Raw genomic sequence first — 21,246 nt, forward strand, 5'->3', positions numbered from 1 at the left:
GGTAGGGCCATGGCCTGGGTGCCTCCTCTCCCCCCAGCTCCAGGGTCTATGGTTATTACTGCCACCGCTAACCATTAGCAACTTTTGCCCCCCCCCCCCCCCCCCAGCACCGTTTTGCAGGATAAATTGCTTCTGTAAAGGAATCCAGTGCATTAGCATGCTCAATGGACAGCTTGTTAATTTTTTTGAATATGTATTGAGGGCTGATTATACACCCTGCAGGTGCAGAGTCCTATATGCATATACACAAAGTAAAAAGTGTTGGGCGGGGAGCACAGCATGAGCACAGGGGCCCGTCCTATATTAATGAGTTCTGGTGGGTGGCTGCCAAGTTGATCCTGTCTAGCAGCAGCATGAAGTGAGAACTAAAAGATGCACATAGCTAAGCTCCTGTCAGACATACTTAAGTTTACTCTTAAATTTCTCTCTTTAAGAAATGCTCAGTATGTGCGCACGCTTTTTTTAATTGCATACTTGTAAGTAAGTGATCAAGCTTGCAAAGGAGAACACAGCGTAGTGGTTCTCAAACTTTTGCACTGGTGACCCCTTTCACATAGCAAGCCTCTGAGTGAGACCCCCCTTATAAATTAAAAACACTTTTTTATATATTTAACACCATTATAAATGCTGGAGGCAAAGCAGGGCTTGGGGTGGACAGCTCACAACCCTCCATGCAACTTTTGCCCCCCCCCCAGCACCGTTTTGCAGGATAAATTGCTTCTGTAAAGGAATCCAGTGCATTAGCATGCTCAATGGACAGCTTGTTAATTTTTTTGAATATGTATTGAGGGCTGATTATACACCCTGCAGGTGCAGAGTCCTATATGCATATACACAAAGTAAAAAGTGTTGGGCGGGGAGCACAGCATGAGCACAGGGGCCCGTCCTATATTAATGAGTTCTGGTGGGTGGCTGCCAAGTTGATCCTGTCTAGCAGCAGCATGAAGTGAGAACTAAAAGATGCACATAGCTAAGCTCCTGTCAGACATACTTAAGTTTACTCTTAAATTTCTCTCTTTAAGAAATGCTCAGTATGTGCGCACGCTTTTTTTAACTGCATACTTGTAAGTAAGTGATCAAGCTTGCAAAGGAGAACACAGCGTAGTGGTTCTCAAACTTTTGCACTGGTGACCCCTTTCACATAGCAAGCCTCTGAGTGAGACCCCCCTTATAAATTAAAAACACTTTTTTATATATTTAACACCATTATAAATGCTGTAGGCAAAGCAGGGCTTGGGGTGGACAGCTCACAACCCTCCATGCAACTTGTGACCCCCTGAGGGGTCCCGACCCCCAGTTTGAGAACCCCTGACCTAGCACTTAGAATTGTATTTGCATACTCTGACCTTGCAACCACAGCAACCTCGCAGACTCTGCTGTGTGTTGTGCAAGGATTTTAAGCTATCTTTGTGGTCCCGGAGCCTGGGTTGTCAGCCCCTAGCCAGTCAGCCACCAGCAGCAAGTTAGAATAACCTAACTTACACTACTTGCCAAGCACTTTAGGTAACGAGAGGCAGATGTGGGTTATGGAATCTGGAGCCATTCTCTCTTTCTCTACCTTACATCACCTGACCCTCTAGTATAGGAGGGAACTGAGGAGTAGCGTAGGCCTTGAGCGGGCGATATGCTATTGAAGGTTCCTTCAGCAGAGTCGTCGTCTTGTGGTCAGTTATTACACCTTTAAGGCAGCTCTGTGGCAACAGATTGCATTGTTGTTCCTAAAATATATTTTAAAAAATTCTATGGTCTATGGTGGTACATTTGTGCAATTTCTCTGAGCTGAATTATCTTCTTGCACTTTCACAACTGATAATCCCAATGCCTGTCACCTAAAAAGGATCAGAATTTGTTGCAAGTGAGCTTCATTTTACCAGACATTTTGCATGACTAGAAAAGTTGGTTGGATGTTTCTGCATTACCAAGTCCACTCCAAGTGCAAAAGGTTAAATTTAGAGGAAAAAAATAAAAAAAATCCAACTGTTGCCCCCTACAAGACACAGGCACAGTTTTTCATTATAAAAGTGTTTCGGGGAGAAAAAGGGAACATACTCATTGTAGAAAGAGGAAGGAAAATAATGGAGGCAAGATCTCTTCTGTATAAAGGAACCTTTGAAAATTGTACAAAACACAAGATGTTAAACATGAACTGTTCAGCATTGTTCTCTCAGATTCTCTGCCTTTAAAATATGTGGTTTTTCTGCAGTGATTCATATAGCTGTAAAGGTCTTGCTGAGCCATGACATTTCTAGTGACCGGAACATGAAAAATTCAAAATCAAAGTATTTTTAAATATAAACTGAGGAGGAAGAAGAACTGATACTGTCTTGGGGAAAAAGCCCCCAAATATACTAATCTGTTTTAGCTTCACTGCAGTGTCCACATGAACCTTCTTATAGCACTACAACGTCAGAATTCCTATTTTGGTTTCTGCCTTTTCTTCCTGGAGGCTTGACCGAGTGCCATTCCTTCTTTTGCATGGACATAGCTGCAGGCCATGTAACGTTAGAGAGAATTTACTATGTAATTAGTTCCATTCATTCCCAGTGGCTGTTCACTTCACCCTCGGCAGGGTTCACAGCAAGTCCAGCACTGGGAGGTGTAGGCTGAAAGTCTAATACCCAGGCTTCGAGCCAAACCTTACCGTACCGTACTTCAGTCTGAGCTGAAGAACTTCACTTGAGAAGGGGAGAGTGTATTGTGCTCATTTAGGTAATGGAATAATAGAGAAAAGACAAGATGAAAGTTAATGTAAGTACTAAATTATTACCTCTGCTGTATTTTATTTAATGGTATCTCATTTTTGTGAGAATGTATATGGAATGTATATCTGCATCTGCTACAATCTCTGTTTAAAGCATGCTCTATTCCTGTTTATTAGTTCCTAACATGATACTTTGTAACATACAATCTTAATTTTTAACATGCAATCCATAGTTATCTGCAAAAACACTACTCTGTTTTATCAAGAAGAGGGGAAACATTTCTGTCTAAAGAAGTTAGGTTTGACTCAGTCTTCTATAAGTAAAGAATTATACAGTGATATGCTGTACTGGTAAGCAATGTTTATGACAATGGCAGGTTATTAGATGTCTAATTGGCCATTGTGCCTTCATAATTACCATGGAATTTTTAATGAGTACAAGTGATTGCATCTCATCTTCGTTTTGGATCTCATTCAAAAGAGGGAAGCTATACAAATGTATGTGCAGCGTAGTAGAAGATAAATGTATCATTTATGGAACTGTTCAAATACAACCTATGGGCTGATGATTCTCCCCTTGATGTACAAATGTTAAGTAATATGAGTCAGAGTTACATTTGTGCAGAGAGGACAAAATACACTAGAATGACTGAACACATCATAAAATCCTGTTCTGCAGTAAAAACAACAAAGAGTCCTTGTGGCACCTTAGAGATTAACAAATTTATTTGGGCATAAGCTTTCGTGGGCTATCCCACGAAAGCTTATGCCCAAATCAATTTGTTAGTCTCTAAGGTGCCTCCTCATTGTTTTTGCTGATACAGACTAACACGGCTATGCCTCTGAAACCTGTTCTACAGTAATGACTGAACTGAAAAAGAGCAAAGAGCCAGTATGATTCCTTTTGTCTTTAGAAAGTTTTGAATACACTCATTTTTTCATGGGAAAACAACACAGTCCCACGCCAGGTTGATCATATATCTGTTATAAATGTGTCTTAATATTTTGGTCTGGATTTTCAGCACTGCACACACCAGCTTGCTGTAACAGCATCTAAAGATGTCCAGCTTGAGATCCAGGTTGTAATTTTCAAAATTGAGCCTCCACATTAGTCGTAGAAAGCTGAACCGCGGATATTAGTCATGAACATTCTTTGCACGTGTTCCTTCCATCCGATTATCTGAAAACACTTTGCAAAGATTTATCCTCACAGCAAATCTTGTGAATAGTATTTTGCTCCCACATTTTATAAGTGGGCAACATGAGGCACAGAGAAGTTAAATGTTTGCCCAAGGTTATATAGCAGCCAAGCTGGGAAGTCATCATTGTCCAGATGACCAGATCTCTGCTTTAAAAAGACTGCACTCCACAGACCACATTTTTCTATTAACCTCATGATGCCAGGTGCAATGACTTCTTCTAGCATTAGTTTCCTTTGTGCAGAAAGATAAGAACTGCCCCAAACTGGAAAACTCTGTGTTTGGTTTTTGTCTAGCAAATAAAGCTGACCTGTGGCAACTGTAGTTTAGGAGGTAATTCCCCCTCATTACCACATAAGTGGCATGCGAACATCATCAGCTTCAACGTGTTCTAATTATGTTTTCTGCATGTAGGTGGAAGTGTGATTTAGTGATTATGGCTGGTCAAAAAAATTCCATCAGCTTTTGTTTGTTTAAGTGGAAAAGCTAGGTTTTCAACTTAATGAAAAGGTCCACAAAAAGTACCTGCTTTCCTAAAATTTTGAAATCAGAAAACCAAAGCCTTTGGGGAATTTTAAATAAAAACTTGGGAATTTAACAATTTTTTTTCTTTTCGTTGACATTTTCTGGTACCTCTGTCAAGGATTAGGGCACTGGGAGCTAGGAGATCTAGCTTCTAGTCCTGATCCTGCTACTGATTCACTGTGAACAGGCAAAATTAGTCTCTAAGGTGCCACATGTATTCCTCATTGTTTTCTATGAACCTGTTTCCCCAATTTCATTTTATTTTATTTGGCTTTCAAATTTAATTCTGACCAAGTTCAGACAGTCACTGTCATCCTATTTTAAATGTCATATGAGCCTGTGGGATAGCATGCAATTGCCATTATGCTATGAAGGGGAAGAAAATATAACAACAACTAAAATGAAACCTTTGTGATTAGATACATGGCATAAGGTCACTACTGCAAATCAATTTCCTGTAAATCCAGTGGGCGATAAAGGAAACAATAGATGGGATTAGAGCACTGACTAAATCCCTTTGCTGCTCAGTTTCCAGACTTTTTAACAACTTGAGCTTTTAAAAGGTGTAGTGCACAGTGGCAGAGAGAGGATGGCTTACTCAGAGGGGCTAAAGTTGGGGGAAAACAAACAGTCCTTAATTTACAAAGTCTCTTTGGATGAAGCAGAGTAACAAGGTTGTCTTCCAGTTCCTATTGGGTGGCAAAGTTTCCTGGCTGGGCAAAGGACAGAGATCTTTCCTGTGCCTCTTTTCTATATCCCTCCTTTAATGATCCTCTAGTCCAGTGGCTGGTTCTCAAACAGGGATTCAGGGGGCCCACAAGCAGGTTTCGAAAGGTCCGCCAAGCAGGGCAGGCGTTAGACTCACTGGGGCCCAGGGCAGAAAGCTGAAGACTCTCTGTGTGGGGCTGAGACCCGCCACCCCGAGCCCAGCCGCTTGGGGCTGAAGCCAAAGCCTGAGCAACTTAGCTTTGCAGGGCTATCTATGGCATGGGGCCCTGGGCAATTGCCCAACTTGCTACCCCCTGTCACTGGACCTGGGTTTTATATGGTGAAAAATAGTTGTGGCACAGGTGGGCCATGGAGTTTTTATAGAATGTTGGGGGGACCTCAGAAAGAAAAAGGTTGAGAACCCCTGCTCCAGTCAATCCTTTTTGTTGCTTACTTTAGTGATGGGTATGTACAACCCACCTGAAGCTCTCAATATGTCTTGAGATCTAATCTTGGTAATTTCCCCACTAAACATACCTAAAATATTAACAGGCTGCTTAACCCTCAGTATGGCCAGCAAGCCAACACATTTGGAGTCTTTAGGCCAAGACAATTTTGAGATAGAATGAGGCAAAACATAAATTAATTAAATACATTTAAAAATGGGGGGGGGGGGGGGGAATTAATGTTTTCAAAAAGTTAAGTGCAGGGAATTTTAAAAATATATTGTATTTTTAAAACTCATTTATTATTTTTGATCCCCAACTTCCTAGAAAAATTCGTGGCATGTGAAATTTTAGGGAAATAGGGTGAAATTTGACCCTATTGAAGTCAATGGGAGTTTTGCCATTGACTTCAGTGGAGTCAGGAATTGACCAGTTTTGGGGGAGAAAGGAAGGAATTTGAGGAGGGTTGAAAAATAGATTTATAGTAGGAAGGTAGCTTAACTATGGATCAGCTACCAACTCCCCATAATACAGTACTGAGGAAACAGGACTCCATGTATAAAGTCTCCTCCAAAAGGTACCACCCATAGAATGGAAGCCAATTTTTTCCAGTTTGGTAAGATCTTCATCCTTCCAAGAGCTGAGCTGATCCTTCCGGATTTGAAATTTTTAGTTCTTGGGATTGTAAACCTGATGCTTAGATTCGCTGACCAAAAAACCACTTCATTAATGCAGAGCTAAGGTTGCCTTGTGGTATCTCATGCCCTTCCAGAAGAGTTCAGTAACACTGAAACCACTAAAAAACAGGAAATGAACAGTTAATTAGATCCCTAAGTGGTCCTCTAACAGTTAGATAACCCTTTGCATAGAGAATAAAATAGATAGTGTTCCTCTCCATTCCTAGCTCTCAAACACTTATTTATATGCAATCCTGAAAAATTTCTATATGCAAAAACATGCGACTTCTGTTTATGGAACAAGTGTTAAATCAAGCCAAATAGTTAATGCTTGCTACGTTTTTGCTATTTTCTAGTTACATTAACCACAAACAGACCAACAGATGAAATGAAAGCATCTCAGATCATCTGTGGGCCACCAAAAATGTTACACATCATCTACACCAAGAATAAACCAAGGAGGGAGGGATAGCTCAGTGGTTTGACTATTGGCCTCCTAAACCCAGGGTTGTGAAACTGCTGTGAAAGCAGGGGACTGGACTCAATGACTTTTCAAGGTCCCTTCTAGTTCTATGAGATAGGTATATCTCCATATATATATATTAAAAAAAATGGTCAGGCATAGTCAGAATGAAGGCACATATGTTTAGGGAAACTTCAGACAATTTGAGGATTTTTTTTCTTTTCTTCTGCATGTATTAGTATATTTTAACTGTTGGCAGTCTACAGTTAATTTAATTTGTCAAGTTAAATTGGCCTAACTTAGACTACTATTTAAAAAGGACTCATCTGGGAACCTCATTCCACATCTCAAAAGGCATGTGGAGATTGTTTATTTGTTCAGCTCTTTTCAGAGGTGAATAGATTAACTGGAAACAGTTCAGTAAACATGCCAAGACGTGTCACTGATACATCAACATAATTGTTTTGCAAACTATCCACAGCTTTTAATTGTATCTTCTACTTCTGCTCAAATATTTTGTCATATTTTCCTGCACTAAAGAGTACTTTAAAAGTTTTAAAAGACACTCAAAGTGTGGCTACAACATCTTTTAAGAATGTAAGTCTCAATCTGCAGAAGGAATTCCCATGACTAAAAATCTGTGTTCAGATTTTTTAAATAGCTATTTAAAAAAAGGCAAACTAAAGACAATAGAAGGAAAAAATCTTTGGAATCATTTTCTTTAGAAATTAAGATTCTGTCAAATGTCTATCATGCTTTTGGATTGTATTAAATAATAAAATTAATAATTAATAAGAATTTTCAAATACAACTTTCAGGTGCCCATAAGTGAAATGCAGGCATTTTGAGAACCTTGCTGACTACTGTAACATGCAATATTTTGCTAGTGACATTTGCTTATATTTCTACTAGATTTTATTTTCTGTACCATGCTTGTGTCGTTTAGTTCTTGGAGATATTAATTCTATATCATGCTGTAAAATAACATTTTTTCTTTATTTATAAATATATGCCATGTTTTTCTATATGTAACTACAGCTACTTGAGGTTAAATAATTGCATTGTCAGCTTTGTGGACTTTTAACAACATTATTTCCCACTATTTTTCATTAATAAACATACAATTACACAGCAACTTTCATCCTGAAGGATCCCAAAGTGCTTCCCAAATTCTGTACTGCACGTCCATGAATCATTTCAGGTTGGGGGGTGGAGGTTAGCAGCCAGGCAGAACATGGGACCTATATCTGTGCAAAACTTCACCTTTTCAGATTTTGTCTGATCAAGTGCATTATGTGATAAGGAAGAATTTAATTTACCTTTTCAGAAAGGTGAAAGGTTGTGTTGACTGAACTAGGATTCTAACTTGTGTTGCCAGGGAACTAAAACTGCTGCTTTTAGACAGCTAAACCATCTCCGTTATCAGCCTTTAATGTGACTTTCCTCCCCTCAAACTATGTAATTAACTCATGTGGTTATAAATAGGGGTTATACATACGTATTCAGAGGAAAATAAGTTCTCAAAGGGAGCTTGGGGATGATGTTCACTTTCTAGGCCTAAATTCGTTCATTGGCTATCTGAAATTTGCCTCACGCTGGGAGTGATTAACACATCATCTGTTGAGGTACCTTCATGAAGTGTTGTACTTGGTTTCTAATAAATCATGTTCCTTTATCTTTTTATGGTAGCAGTGGGGTTTATGGGAAAATGTTTGTGTCCTTGCTATATGCCTTTTTAGGGAAGATGGGACCTTTAAAGAAGCAACAAACAACACAGAGAAAAATACTTTGATCTCATCTCTGCTGCTTTAGTGTTTATAGTGCATTGAGTATTTCAAGTGTGCATTAAAGAGAAGTATAGAGATCACATAAAACTACCCAAGAGCTGCATACAGCTGGCCTTGTCAGCATTGTGTGGCTGATGGTGTTAGACAGCCAGTTTCCGGTTCTCTGGTAACAAACAGAAAATGCAATTCTCTTTGGCCTCAGAGCAGAACTATCTCTTATCCCAGCAGCCCACAGAGGTCTCAGTGATCGTGGGAATGATTGACTAATAAACACACACACAATCTTCCGGGAGCATTTCTGCTCAAGTAACAGAAAGGGCCTGTGATAGTGAGTCTTTACACATGTCCCAGGCAAGTGTGAAAGACTATTTGGGGCCTGGTTTTGAAAAATGAGCTCAAGTTTGGTGCCCCCAATTCTGCACCCACAAATAATCTTGGGGCAAATAACTGCAGATACCGTTGATGACACATCAATATCTAGCAGCCTGACTGTACTGGCAGATCAGGTAGTCAAATGTTTAAATCTCATAAAATAGGTCTGCAGTTATTTGCAGCCACAAAATTATGCACACAGTTACTGTGGGCACAAAATCAGGTACCAGGCTGAGCTCTTTTAAGAGTCAGTGTCTTATTGTAAAGCATCTCGGAACAACTAGAGCAGGGGTAGGCAACCTATGCCGCCTTCGGCACGCGAACTGATTTTCAGCGGCATTCACACTGTCCGGGTCATGGCCACCAGTCCAGGAGGCTCTGCATTTTAATTTAATTTTAAATGAAGCTTCTTAAACATTTTAAAAACCTTATTTACTTTACATACAACAATAGGTTATTTATATATATTATAGACTTATAGAAAGAGACCTTCTAAAAGGTTAAAATGTATTACTGGCATGCGAAACCTTAAATTAGAGTGAATAAATGAAGACTCGGCACACCACTTCTGAAAGGCTGCCGACCCCTGAACTTGAGCAACCAATGGCTGCTTAGTAATTCACTATGCTTCTCAGAGTAAATGTAAATCAGAGAATGGAGGATCTGAGGCCTTGGCTACACTGGCAATTCACAGCGCTGCACTTGCTGCGCTCAGGGGTGTGAAAAAACACCCCCCCCTGAGCGCAGCGAGTGCAGCGCTGTAAAGCGCTAGTGTAATCAGCGCCTGCAGCGCTGCACGCTCGCTCGCAGCGCTGCAAGCTATTCCCCTCGGAGAGATGGAGTACTTGCAGCGCCGCGAGAGAGCTCTCGCAGCGCTGGCGGCGCGACTACACTCGCGCTTCACAGTGTTGCCGCGGCAGCGCTGTGAATCCGCAAGTGTAGCCAAGGCCTGAGTGCAGTTTTCTATGCTGTGAGAGTATTGCTGAATGGCAGAGCAAAGACCAGGGAATGATGGCTCCTGGTGTTATGCCAGGTTCTGTCAGTGACTCTCTTAATCTCACTGTACCTCAGTTAGTCACCTATAAAACTAGTAAAATAATACCTTCCTCACAGGGGTATTACAGAGGGCTTTAGTCTGCCAATCTAGCATGTTTCACCAGTACTAAATTTACTTACAAATGATTTTCAAAGTGTGTGTGCATCACCCATTCAGGTGCTGGCCCATGACTGGGGCTCCAAAGTATTACTGTGATACAAATAATATGTAATGATAATATAGCTGCTAAAAGCTATATTAAAAGCTAATATAGATTCCTTAGATAAAAGGTACTACATAAAGTATTCTGCTCATTCACTCACTTCCTAGCTGTCAAAGTTATGAGAGTCATGATGACTAACCACCATAATCAGAAAGGAAATGAGAGGGGAAAAAAAGGTACTTACTATATTTAATAATAGATAGGCAAAGGAGAACACAAGGCATGGAACAAAGGCAAAGCTATACAATTTACCATTTTTATGCCCTTCAAAAATGTTCTTTTTTCTTTATTTTGTGGAGCTCAAGGGTTAATTGCAGAACAACCTACCTCACTGGCTTTGTGTTGCTGGTGCTGGCGTAACAATATGCTGTTGTGGTTTTCCCTTGGTCCTTCATTACTGGGAACACGGAAAATACACAGAAATCTGAAACCTTTCAAGGGAGGAAGTTGGGTTTTCGCAACAAGATCTAGATGCAAAATGCTTTACAATTTATGGCAGGAATTGGTGCCAGGAGGTTAAAATAACAGTAAATTAACAAACATTTAGAATTTGGGTAATAATGTTGTAGCACATTTATAAGGTTTCGTAACTGTTTCTGCATGCTCCTAAAATCTCTTCAAATATGAGTGTGAAGGCAAATAGGCCTAAAATCCTCACTAATATACTCAGGCAGTTTCCATGCCTTTTGAACATACAGTGACAATTGTCGTACATCATATCATCCAACAGATGAGCAGACAATAACACCTACAAACATAAGATTTATTATACCAATCAGATTGCTGGTCTCTCTAATCTGGAATCAGACTTCCAGCAGTGGCCAGTACCTATGCTCCAGAGGAGAGGCACAGGAAGAAATCCTATATTATCTCCTGATTGTACAATGCAGAATAGGGGGATAGAAAGGAATTGGCTCCTGACCTCCATGGTGCTGATCATATTCCCTGAAGCACGGGCTTTAACTTAGTATCACTCTAGGTTACATAGCTATATTAATGGACATAACATTACTCTTTGCCCTTCTGTAAATCTCATTAAGGTATTTGTGACACAATGACTTCCCTTGGGACCAAAGTCCACACGTCAATATATGCAATGTAAAGGCATCTTTGTTTTCATTTGTTCCAAACTGACTGCCTTCTCAAATCTAATTTAGCCACAGAACATAGGTAATCATATTTATGAATGTTTGCTTAGAAGTTATAACACACTCTGGGCCATGTGCAGTTTTTATTAATAATGCCAATATCTGTATATCAAGGGACAAACTGACTCCTATACTTAAGAAGATGAGGCCTCATTTTCGCTAAGCCTCCAACTAATTTTTTGTTCCCCCTTAGTTATTATTGGACCTTGATGATGCTTCACCAGATGAAACATTTATTGGTACAGGTCTAATGAAACTTTTCTGTAACACTTTTTGCTGCAGAATGAACTTTAAGATACAAGAATAAAGGATGGGGATTAAGGATTCTTTAGTGTCATCTCTGATAGTGGGGTTGTCTTGCCCCATACATTTACAGTTGAAGGAGACCCATCTATCCCTATGCAAGGAGATTAGAGAGTACTTGACATATTTCCCCCAGAAATGCCTGCTGAAATCACATTTGAGTGTCACTGAAGCACTGATGATGTGACTGTTATTTCATACATTCATATAACATGGGCCATAACTTGTGGTCCTTATTTGCAGAGATTCCTACTGAAGTACATGGGCTAAGCTTAAACTTCTTGTAAGTGCGTTCAACCCTTCTGAAATCAGATAGTTTTATGTATACTGCAATTGCAGACTCAGGCATAAAAATACTTACCATAGCGTTTTCTCAACAAATAATTAGCTACAGATAGGTTGATAGTCAAATGTCTTTTCAAGTCATACCATGGGTATCACCTCTCATTTGCATTGGTGCAACTAGGAAGGATGGTCTTGTGCTTACCACTCCAGTTTGGAACTCCTTCTTTATCTGGGTTTATATCCTGGCTATGCCACAGGTTTCCTGTGAGAGCTTAGACAAGTCACTTAATTACTCTATGCCTCAGTTGCACCCCATCTGCAAAATGATGATATAAATATTCCCTTTGTCCATCCTTTCTATTTAGTTCACAAGCTCTTAGGGGCAGGGACTGTCTGTTACTGTGTGTTTATACAGTGCATAGCACAATGGGACCCCACCATTGGTTGGAGTCGCTCGCTGCTATTGTAATATTACTGCTAACCATACTAGGAAAATCTGGCCTTTATTCACAATTGTGACAATGTGAAATGCTCTATCCCTCTCTGGGTTATACTGTATGATGAGATTACAGAATGTCTCACTTAAACACATGTGGTCCCAAGCATTTGGTATCGTCAAAGTAGAATTTGGGACTGACACGTACAAGGCAACAAGAGCATTTTAATCAAACTAGGACATAAGGTAAGTGGGACTGTTGCTGTCCATCTCTGACAGCTGCTAGTGCAGTATGTGTGGATAAACCCATGTATCATAAAAGGGCCATTGTTCCAAGCCATCCCGATGAAGAAATTTATGCTACCAACAACAGGCCGCTTTATCAGCTGAGCTGACAAATTGATTTTCTTCTCCTGATACTTCAAACCAGCTGTTGCTTTATGGCAAATGCGCTGGATAAAAATACAAGGCATTATGTTTCCAATGCAGACGCTATCTCTTTGGACATTACTCGCACTTCTGGATAAGAAACTGTTTTTCCTAATCCACATTCCATGGAGAAAGTGGTTGATCTTATTTTGAAGCTGAAAATAAATCCATGTATGGGAAATAGTATGTGCATACTTTTTTTTATTCTTTCATCAGCTGTAGTAAATTGTACAAAAATGCCTCCAATGATGAAGACCACGTTTGCTATTACTTTTGGCTGGTTTAATGATAGTAAAATCAATTGCTTACTAAAAACCTGAGTTCTAAGAACAAAACATGTTTAGCCACATACACGTGATCACTATAAACATTAAATAGAGTGGAAGCATAGTTCACTGGGTTAGTATGCTTGTATAGGACTTAGCAGATGCGGGTTCAAGTCCATGCTCTGTCACAAATGTGTCGTATGCCTCAGTTCCCACCTATAATATGTGGCTAATAGCACTTCCTAACCTAATGGAAGTGCAGTGAGGATAAATACATGAGAAGATGCTTGGATGCTATCATAATGGGGGCCATATAAGTATCTTGTGGAGATTATCTTCCACCAGTAAAGTAACTAGCAGCATCATTATTCTCAGATCTGTTATTATGCTCATTGATTTGAAATTTCCTTAATCTCATGTTCCCAGCAGGGGTCTTGCCTACTCTGAATACTTTAGGGAAATCTCTGTCCACCCCACCCCACCCCTATGCTGGCACAGGTGCTTCTCTCCCAGTACTAACACTGGTGGAAAATGCTAGTGTAGACTGGCCACTGGTGATTATATATATATATATTTATTATTTATATAACCCAGAACCGCTGGGTTATTTTCTTGATATTTTCTTGAAATCCTCAGGGTAGTGACTACCAGGTGGTTCATTTATGTCTGGCTCTAAGAAAGGAAATGAATAATAACACCTCCAGCATTGTGTTTTATATGAAAAGAGAGGGAGGATGGATATGTGGTTAACACTCAGAGCTGTGAGGCACTCAGATACCAGATGTGATAGAGTTGTAGATAGATAGCTTGATTAGACAGAAGTTAGGAGATGAGGGTTCTATTCTTGACTCTGTCACAGACTTCCTGTGTAACCTTAGTAGCTTTCTGCCTTAGTACCCTTATCAGAAAAACTCAGCTAATGATATTTTCCTACTTTGCAGGGGTGTTCATGGGACTTATATCATTCATGTTTTCATTGAGATCCTCCGATGGAAGGTGCTGGAGAAAAGCAAAGTATTATTATGGTATTATTTATTTCCGTAACACACTAAAACATGGCAGGCATATGTTCAAAAGGTTTAACTTCGTAAAACCAATGCCTTGAGAACTGACCCTTAGGATAAATATTAGCAGTTTTGAATTTGCATGAATTTAGGTGCTGAGAAATGTTAATCTGGTAGCTCCATATAACACTTCTGAATAATACAAGCAGTGCAAATGTTACTGCATGTGGTTTTTTAAATTTGTTTTTCCTCTCTAGAATACCTTGGCAAAAGCATTATATGACAACAAGGCTGAGTGTTCAGATGAGCTAGCCTTCCGCAAAGGAGACATCCTAACGGTTCTTGAACAGAATGTCTTAGAGAGTGAAGGATGGTGGAAATGTTCCCTCCATGGAAGACAAGGCCTAGCTCCTGCTAATCGCCTCCAACTCCTTGCTAGTTCCCAGGCAGACATGTTGTCTCTCTCCTCTGAGCATGATTCCCAGGAATTGCCCATCTGTCAACAAAATATCTACCAGGTCCCATCAGCTCCCAAGTCTTCCACATTGTCACCTACGTATGAACGGATGGACAGTTGGATTAAGCCACTTCCTTCTTCTGTTTCTTCTCCACCTACTCAAGAAATATATCAGGTGCCAGCTTTAGCTGCACAATTATTCCGTGAAAAGACCCAAAGCCTAACCAATCAGGTAAGAATATAAGCAAGTATTAAGGTGCCAAGTGTTGGAAAATACCAGTGAGGGGAAGGGAAGCCTGACGGTTTTTACTTTTTCAGGGACTTGAGAATTTCAGTTGAAAGTTGCAGTGAAGTCAGTCAAGTAAATTATGCTTTGTTTAGGCGACTTGAATAAATACTGTTATACATTCATAGCATTCTATAGGAAATATTCCTATAAAACTCATATAGTCATCCCTGGAATCACATCAGCCCCTGCCGAAATACAGCCACCTCCGTGACAGTAAGTAGCAGCTATATAATGCCCAACCATTTAGGACAGGAAGTGAAGAGGAATATAATAACTGCTTTGGGTGGAATATAGAGATTTATGGATCTTACAAAATTGCTTAAAACTCCTTAAGCTATAAAATTCCAGAGCTTCATACTTCAGTGGTTGAGGCACAGACACACATTTCTTCACATTTGTGGGGTTTTGACACTTATAGAAGATAATTTGTAACAATGTGGTTATAGAACTTCTCAGTCAGACTGCCATCTTCTCTCACTGAGATGCTGCAACTCTCTTCCCTTTAGTCTCTCCACGTCCCAGTTCTTCAACAAGTTCAAAACGCTGCTGCCAGTCTTCTCATGCACCAGGTCACCTCCTTCTCCAGACAACTCCATTGACTCCCTATCCATTTCAGGAGTCACTTCAAAACTGCTCCCTTGTTGCAGCTTCTCAGTGAGATACCCTCTCTTTCTCTGCTCACGCTTTCTTTAGGCCTGGATGCATGATTACCCAGTTCACATTTGGGTGATCCCATCAATACTCAGGTGCTCCAACAGCCCGTATAAGTGCCAATATTATTTTTATTAAATGTGAATAGAGTGCCCTAACATAGGCAGTTGAAAACTGCCGTCCCTGTAACAAAGAATTGCCTCAGAGGCCTTCCTAATTAAAAATGAGCAGTAATAGCAGGGATTTATCAGTGCAGTTCACTACAGTTTATTTTACTTTATGTTTTGTCTCACAGGCTCATGGGGCCTTGGATATGGGAGCTTCACATTAACCATCCCCTAAATTAGTTCTCAAACTTTTGTACTGGTGACCCCTTTCACATAGCAAGCCTCTGAGTGTGACCCCCCTTATAAATTAAAAACACTTTTTAATATATTTAACACCATTATAAATGCTGGAGGCAAAGCGGGGTTTGGGGTGGAGGCTGACAGCTCGCGACCCCCCCATGTAATAACCTCACGACCCCCTGAGGAGTCCTGACCCCCAGTTTGAGAACCCCTGCCCTAAATGAAACGTATGTTACAAAGGTTAAATGATCTAAGGCAGAGACTTAAATATTAAGTCAGTCTATAAAGGATGCAGGATATTCATCTAATCATTTACTGTAGGCCATCATTTCACTCCATTTACCTCCTTTAGCCATCTTCCCTACCTTTGCATCAAAAGGAAAGATACAGTGACAACAGTGTTGCTCTATGTATTACCTGGTGAACAGATGCTGAAAAACCAAGTGAACTTAGTGTAGCCATGGAGATTGAGGTCCATTTTTTCAAAATAGCACTTCCAGTTTTCATGGGTGATTACCATAATTGCACAATCAAACTGTGTAACTGAATGTTCAAAGGAACATAATTAGCCTTCTGCACAGGCAATGACCTGATCTGCACAGGCAATGACCTGATCTATGCACCTAATTACAAAGAAGGCATACACAAATTGGGTATGACATCTCACGAACATTTTGCATATGCAATTGTGCCTCCAACTTTTAAAAAAAACAGGCCCTGAAATTGTCACATACCCATTTTCTATTGAATTAGGAGCACAAGCTGAGAGTTAGATAGATAGATAGATAGCAAGCAAAGCCATCTATCTATCTATACTGTTGCCCTGTGATACCTGCTAAGCTGCTATGTTATATGTTGTATCTACCTTGTTCAGCTATAACTGTTTTCTTTAACAAGGAAAGAAAAATACTTTAAAATCTTTAAGATGTTTCTAATATTTACACTTTCAGGTTTGCCTGAGCTACATCACAGTTGCTACTACAAAGAACAACTGTACCACAGGAGTCAACAGCCACACATACACACGCATTTAAAGGTGTAGAAGTAGACAGCCCATCTGAGTGCAGCAGTACAAATTGAAGTATCCTAGATTACCCCATGTACATGGTATGGGACAACTGGCATATCTTCTGACATGTTCAGCTGTTCTCTCAGCAGCTGGGTGAAGCTACTCAGTCTTTGAGGGACTCTGATTGAAAAAAATAAGCCCCTCTGAAAAAACCTGTGTGCATGCTCCACCTACATTTTAAAGCTTGTAATTTTGTTACTTCTCGTCCAATAAAAATTTCAGCCATTTGTTGTCTTAGTCTGCCTGATCCTGAAAATATGCAAAGCGATTTCTTTTCTGTAGCAAATCTGGTAATAGAGTGTGATATTCACTAATTCACATTTTACTATCAACCAAATAAGATTGTCTGTATGTGAAAGTAGGTTTGGGCCAAACCAGAACCTTTTAGCTGGACTCTACTTATCTTCTTACCTACTCTGCGCAGAAAAAGAAAGCCTGTTCTCTTATAGTTCTGTCAGTGTAGAAGGTTTGTAAGACAGATGGCTCCTTTTGCAGAATAATAACAGAATTCATGTTCATTTATTTATTTCCTGTCCTTACAAGAAACCAACGTTTCAGTCAGCCAGGCCTTTCTCAAATATGAAACAGGGAGATAAAAAGCTGGGGCCTTGTCCTTCCGCCACACAATATGTCCTTCCGCCACATTGCTCTGAATTTGGTGGGTGTGATTGTTAATATGGTGAAGAAGAACACTGCCTCTCATTCTTAAATGGCTTATTGCAACATAAAGCTTCAGTAGAAGCTCCTTCTGGTCAGAAATTTGGTGTTGCAATGGTTTATTTATAGACCCACTGTGCAGTCCCAAGGGCATCTCATTGCTGAATAGACAAAATTCAGGGTGGTTTCGGAGTGAGTGAAAAATCCTTTCCCCAGTGCTCGTATCTATTAGCAGTCTGCTAGCATTTTAACTAAACATATCCACAGCCTCCAGTCATGGCGGTATTTTCATTCCTATGCCTCTTAAAACAATGTTTCAAGCAAAGAATGAAATAAATCTGTAACTGGTCTATGCATTAGAGCACCCTCATTAGGCTCATGTGCTCTAGGAGTTGGACAGGACCAGAGAAAGAGGTGAGAACAACAGACTTGCTTCTTCTGAGAGAAGTCCAACCTCCTTTATCGTACCATATACTTTAATAATAGTGGTGCTACCACCCACTATAATCTCATTTCAGATGTCTTGCAAAACCATGCTCTGAAGTGTCCCTAGCCTCTGTTTGCCAGAAGCTGGGAATGGGCGACAGAGGATGGATCACTTGATGATTACCTGTTCTGTTCATTCCCTCTGAGGCACCTGGCATTGGCCACTGTCGGAAGACAGGAAACTAGCTAGATGGACCAGTGGTCTGACCCAGTAAGGCCGTTCTTATGTTCTTACATTCCTGTACCATAGGAAAGGTGGAGTAGAAACCCCATGGACTTCTTTTCAGTTGTTCTACTTTTTGGGAGCCAAAAGATCTGGTTGGTATCTGGATCAGGATAGATTCACTACACATCTTTTCTATTTCCTGGGCTATATGTGAGGCAGAATGCCTTTAATCTATCAATAATTCATCTCTGAAATAGAGTGGAAATACTAGTAAAGAGGATTTATAGGAAAAATAAACCCTGTCTGTTTAATAGGTAGACAATGAGCAGTTTTCAAGTTTAGGGTCAGTGAATATTTGACAGAAGCTTTTTAATTAACACCCCCAAAAGGAATTCTTCCAGCAATGGCCATCAGACTCATTACATTCTCACAGATGCCCTAAGATCACTTCAACTTTCTCATTACATTCTTCTTTTCTTCCCCCCTCAAGCACCGGTTTACTCTTCCCACAGCATCTCAGGCCTCCATACCATATATAAAAAATGAGGCTTATGATGTTCCATCACCACAACACCGGGTGGCCTTATTCACTCAGGTGAGTCTTGTCATGTCGCTGAATATGTCCATCAAGTGGGACTGGAATTCAGGACTTCTGAGTTCCTTATCATATGCAACAGTGCTAGAAAATTTAAAAGTAAATTATAACTTTTCTATTCATTTATTGTTTGAACTCTGCTATAAAGATTGGTAGGGAATTCTATAGGAAAGTTTAAAAAACCGATAAGAATCTGATTCTCTTTTAAATTTGATAGATTTTTTAAAATAATATATTTGGATCCAAATCTTCAAAAATTAAGTGTAACATCCAACTGCGCCACCTAGTGCCCATCTCCCCTCCCTACAGCATTATGATTTTATTCAACAGTCCACTCCAGTAGAGTCTAAGAACTGTATCCTGCTCTGAGTACACACACAGAATACCTGCAAGAACTCAAGGCAGTTATGTCCCTAAGTCTTCAAGTTGGTGCTATGATAAACAGTATTTAAGTCAACCTTACTTTTGTATTTTATTAGAGGTGTGCCACTCCACCCACAGCCAGAAAGGGCTCTATACCGATCCCCTCCAAAGAATATATCCAGGAAGAGCGGCAACAGCTTTATGACATCCCATCCAGCTCGGAAAAGGCAGAAATCTATGTCCAGCAAGACCCTCCAGGGAGCAGTGTAAGTGTTACTCACTGAATGGCAGAGAATAGTCTCTCATTAATACCGTCACACTCATACAGCAGAACACATGAAAAGGTGTATGGTTAATCTAATATGCTGTACATGCCTCTGATGTGAGGTGGGGCACCGGCACAATAGTTAAGTGCCTTCAATCTGCTAAGAAGAATAAACATAAAAACAGCACTACTTGAATGTTACATTTCTTTAATATCATAGAACCATAGACATGTAGGACTGGAAGGGACCTTGAGGTATCTAGTCCCTCCCCCTGTGCTGAGACAGGGCCACGTACACCTGTCATAGATGATCCTTGACAGGTGTTTGTCTAACCTGTTTTTAAAAAACTCCAGTGATGGGGATTCCACCAACTCCCTTGGTAACTTATTCCAGAACTTAACTGTCCTTATAGTTGGAAAGTTTTTCCTAATATCTAACCTAAATTTCCCTTGCTACAGATTAAGCCCATTATTTCTTTTCCTACCTTTAGAGGACATGGAGAACAGTTGATCACAGTCCTCTTTATAACAGCCGTTAACATATTTGAAGACTGTTATCAAGTCCCCCCCTTGGTCTTTTTTTCCTCAAGTCTAAACATACCCATTTTTTAAACTTTTCCCCATAGATCAGGTTTTCTAAATCTTTTATCATTTTGTTTCTCTCCTCTGGACTTTCTCCATTTTGTTCATGTTTCTTAATGTGTGGTGCCCCAAACTGGACACAATACTCCAGTAGAGTAGAGCATGACAATTACCTCCCAAGTCTTACACACAATGCTCCTTTAATACACCCCAGAGTACTAGCCTTTTTTTGCAACTCCATTACATAGTTGACTCACATTCAATTTGTGATCCACTATAACCCTCTCCCCAAATCCTTCTCTACATTAGTATTACCTAGCCGTTTTTGTATTTCCTCTTTTTGTATTTGTGCTTTTTTTCTTTCTTAAGTGCACTTTGCATTTTCTTGTATTGAATTTAATCTTATAGATTTCAGATCAATTCTCCAATTTGTCAAGGTCATTTTGAATTCTAAACCTGTCCTCCAAAGTACTTGCAACACCTCCTGTCTTGATGTAATCTGCAAATTTTGTAAGCATATTCTCCACTCCATTATCCAAGTCATTAATGAAAATGTTGAATAGTACTTGACCCAAAACAGACTCCCACAGGACCCCAATAGATATATCCTCCCTGTTGTACAGTGAACCATTGATAACTATTCTTTTAGTGTGGTTTTTCAGCCAGTTGTGCATCCATTTTATAGTAATTTAATCTAGTCCACATTTGGTAGATTTTTTATTTTTAATATTAAGTAAGTTTAAAGTAAGAAATGAGACTAGTTATACTGGATATCTGCTGGAGATGGAACTATCATTGTATTTGTTTGCTTACTATATTTAAAGTGACATTTGTCACCAAAAAAGGTGACTCAAGGAACTATTTGGTAAGTAAAACAGATGTCAGATTCTTATATTCTTGAATATCTGCATGTTTGTAACCTTAAAGCAGAAACAAATAACTTGCATTGTATTGTAAGAAGAGAATGTGATCTAGTGGCTATCGCTCTGCCAATGACTCATGCACAACCTTGGGCAAGACACCTAATCTACGTGTATCACAGTGTATCCACTTAAAAATAGGAATTATATTATTATTAATAATAATTGTATCATGCCAAAAACTGTGCTGGGAGCTTTACAAGGATAGCCAAATAGATAATGAGATCCATGTTCCAAAGAACTTACAATTTTAAATACAACAGATGCAAGAAGTGAGGTTCTTACCCACGAAAGCTTATGCTCCCAGTACTTCTGTTAGTCTCAAAGGTGCCACAGGACCCTCTGTTGCTTTTTACAGATTCAGACTAACACGGCTACCCCTCTGATACTT

At 39.8% G+C, this 21,246-nt stretch overlaps 1 protein-coding gene across 6 annotated transcripts in view; it reads left to right on the forward strand.

Annotated features, from left to right (window-relative positions):
• CASS4 (Cas scaffold protein family member 4) overlaps positions 1–21,246 on the forward strand; it is a 28,521-nt gene that overhangs the window by 1,693 nt on the left and 5,582 nt on the right. For 2 of the 6 annotated variants that reach the window (XR_006176411.2, XM_008172491.4), the window contains exons 1-5: positions 2,610–2,748; positions 13,946–14,029; positions 14,266–14,697; positions 18,621–18,725; positions 19,205–19,354. Coding sequence is in view for 5 of the 6 variants with exons in the window: in XM_008172491.4 (XP_008170713.2) it covers positions 13,994–14,029; positions 14,266–14,697; positions 18,621–18,725; positions 19,205–19,354 (723 nt within the window). In the remaining variant the exon portion in view is untranslated. Of the gene's footprint in view, positions 1–2,418; positions 2,749–13,945; positions 14,030–14,265; positions 14,698–18,620; positions 18,726–19,204; positions 19,355–21,246 lie in introns of those variants that run through there. The other 4 variants (XM_005284200.4, XM_042858367.2, XM_005284198.5 and 1 more) reach the window with 4 other exon arrangements.

This window comes from Chrysemys picta, chromosome 13, assembly GCF_011386835.1.
Source record: "Chrysemys picta bellii isolate R12L10 chromosome 13, ASM1138683v2, whole genome shotgun sequence".
NCBI classification, from domain to species: domain Eukaryota; kingdom Metazoa; phylum Chordata; order Testudines; family Emydidae; genus Chrysemys; species Chrysemys picta.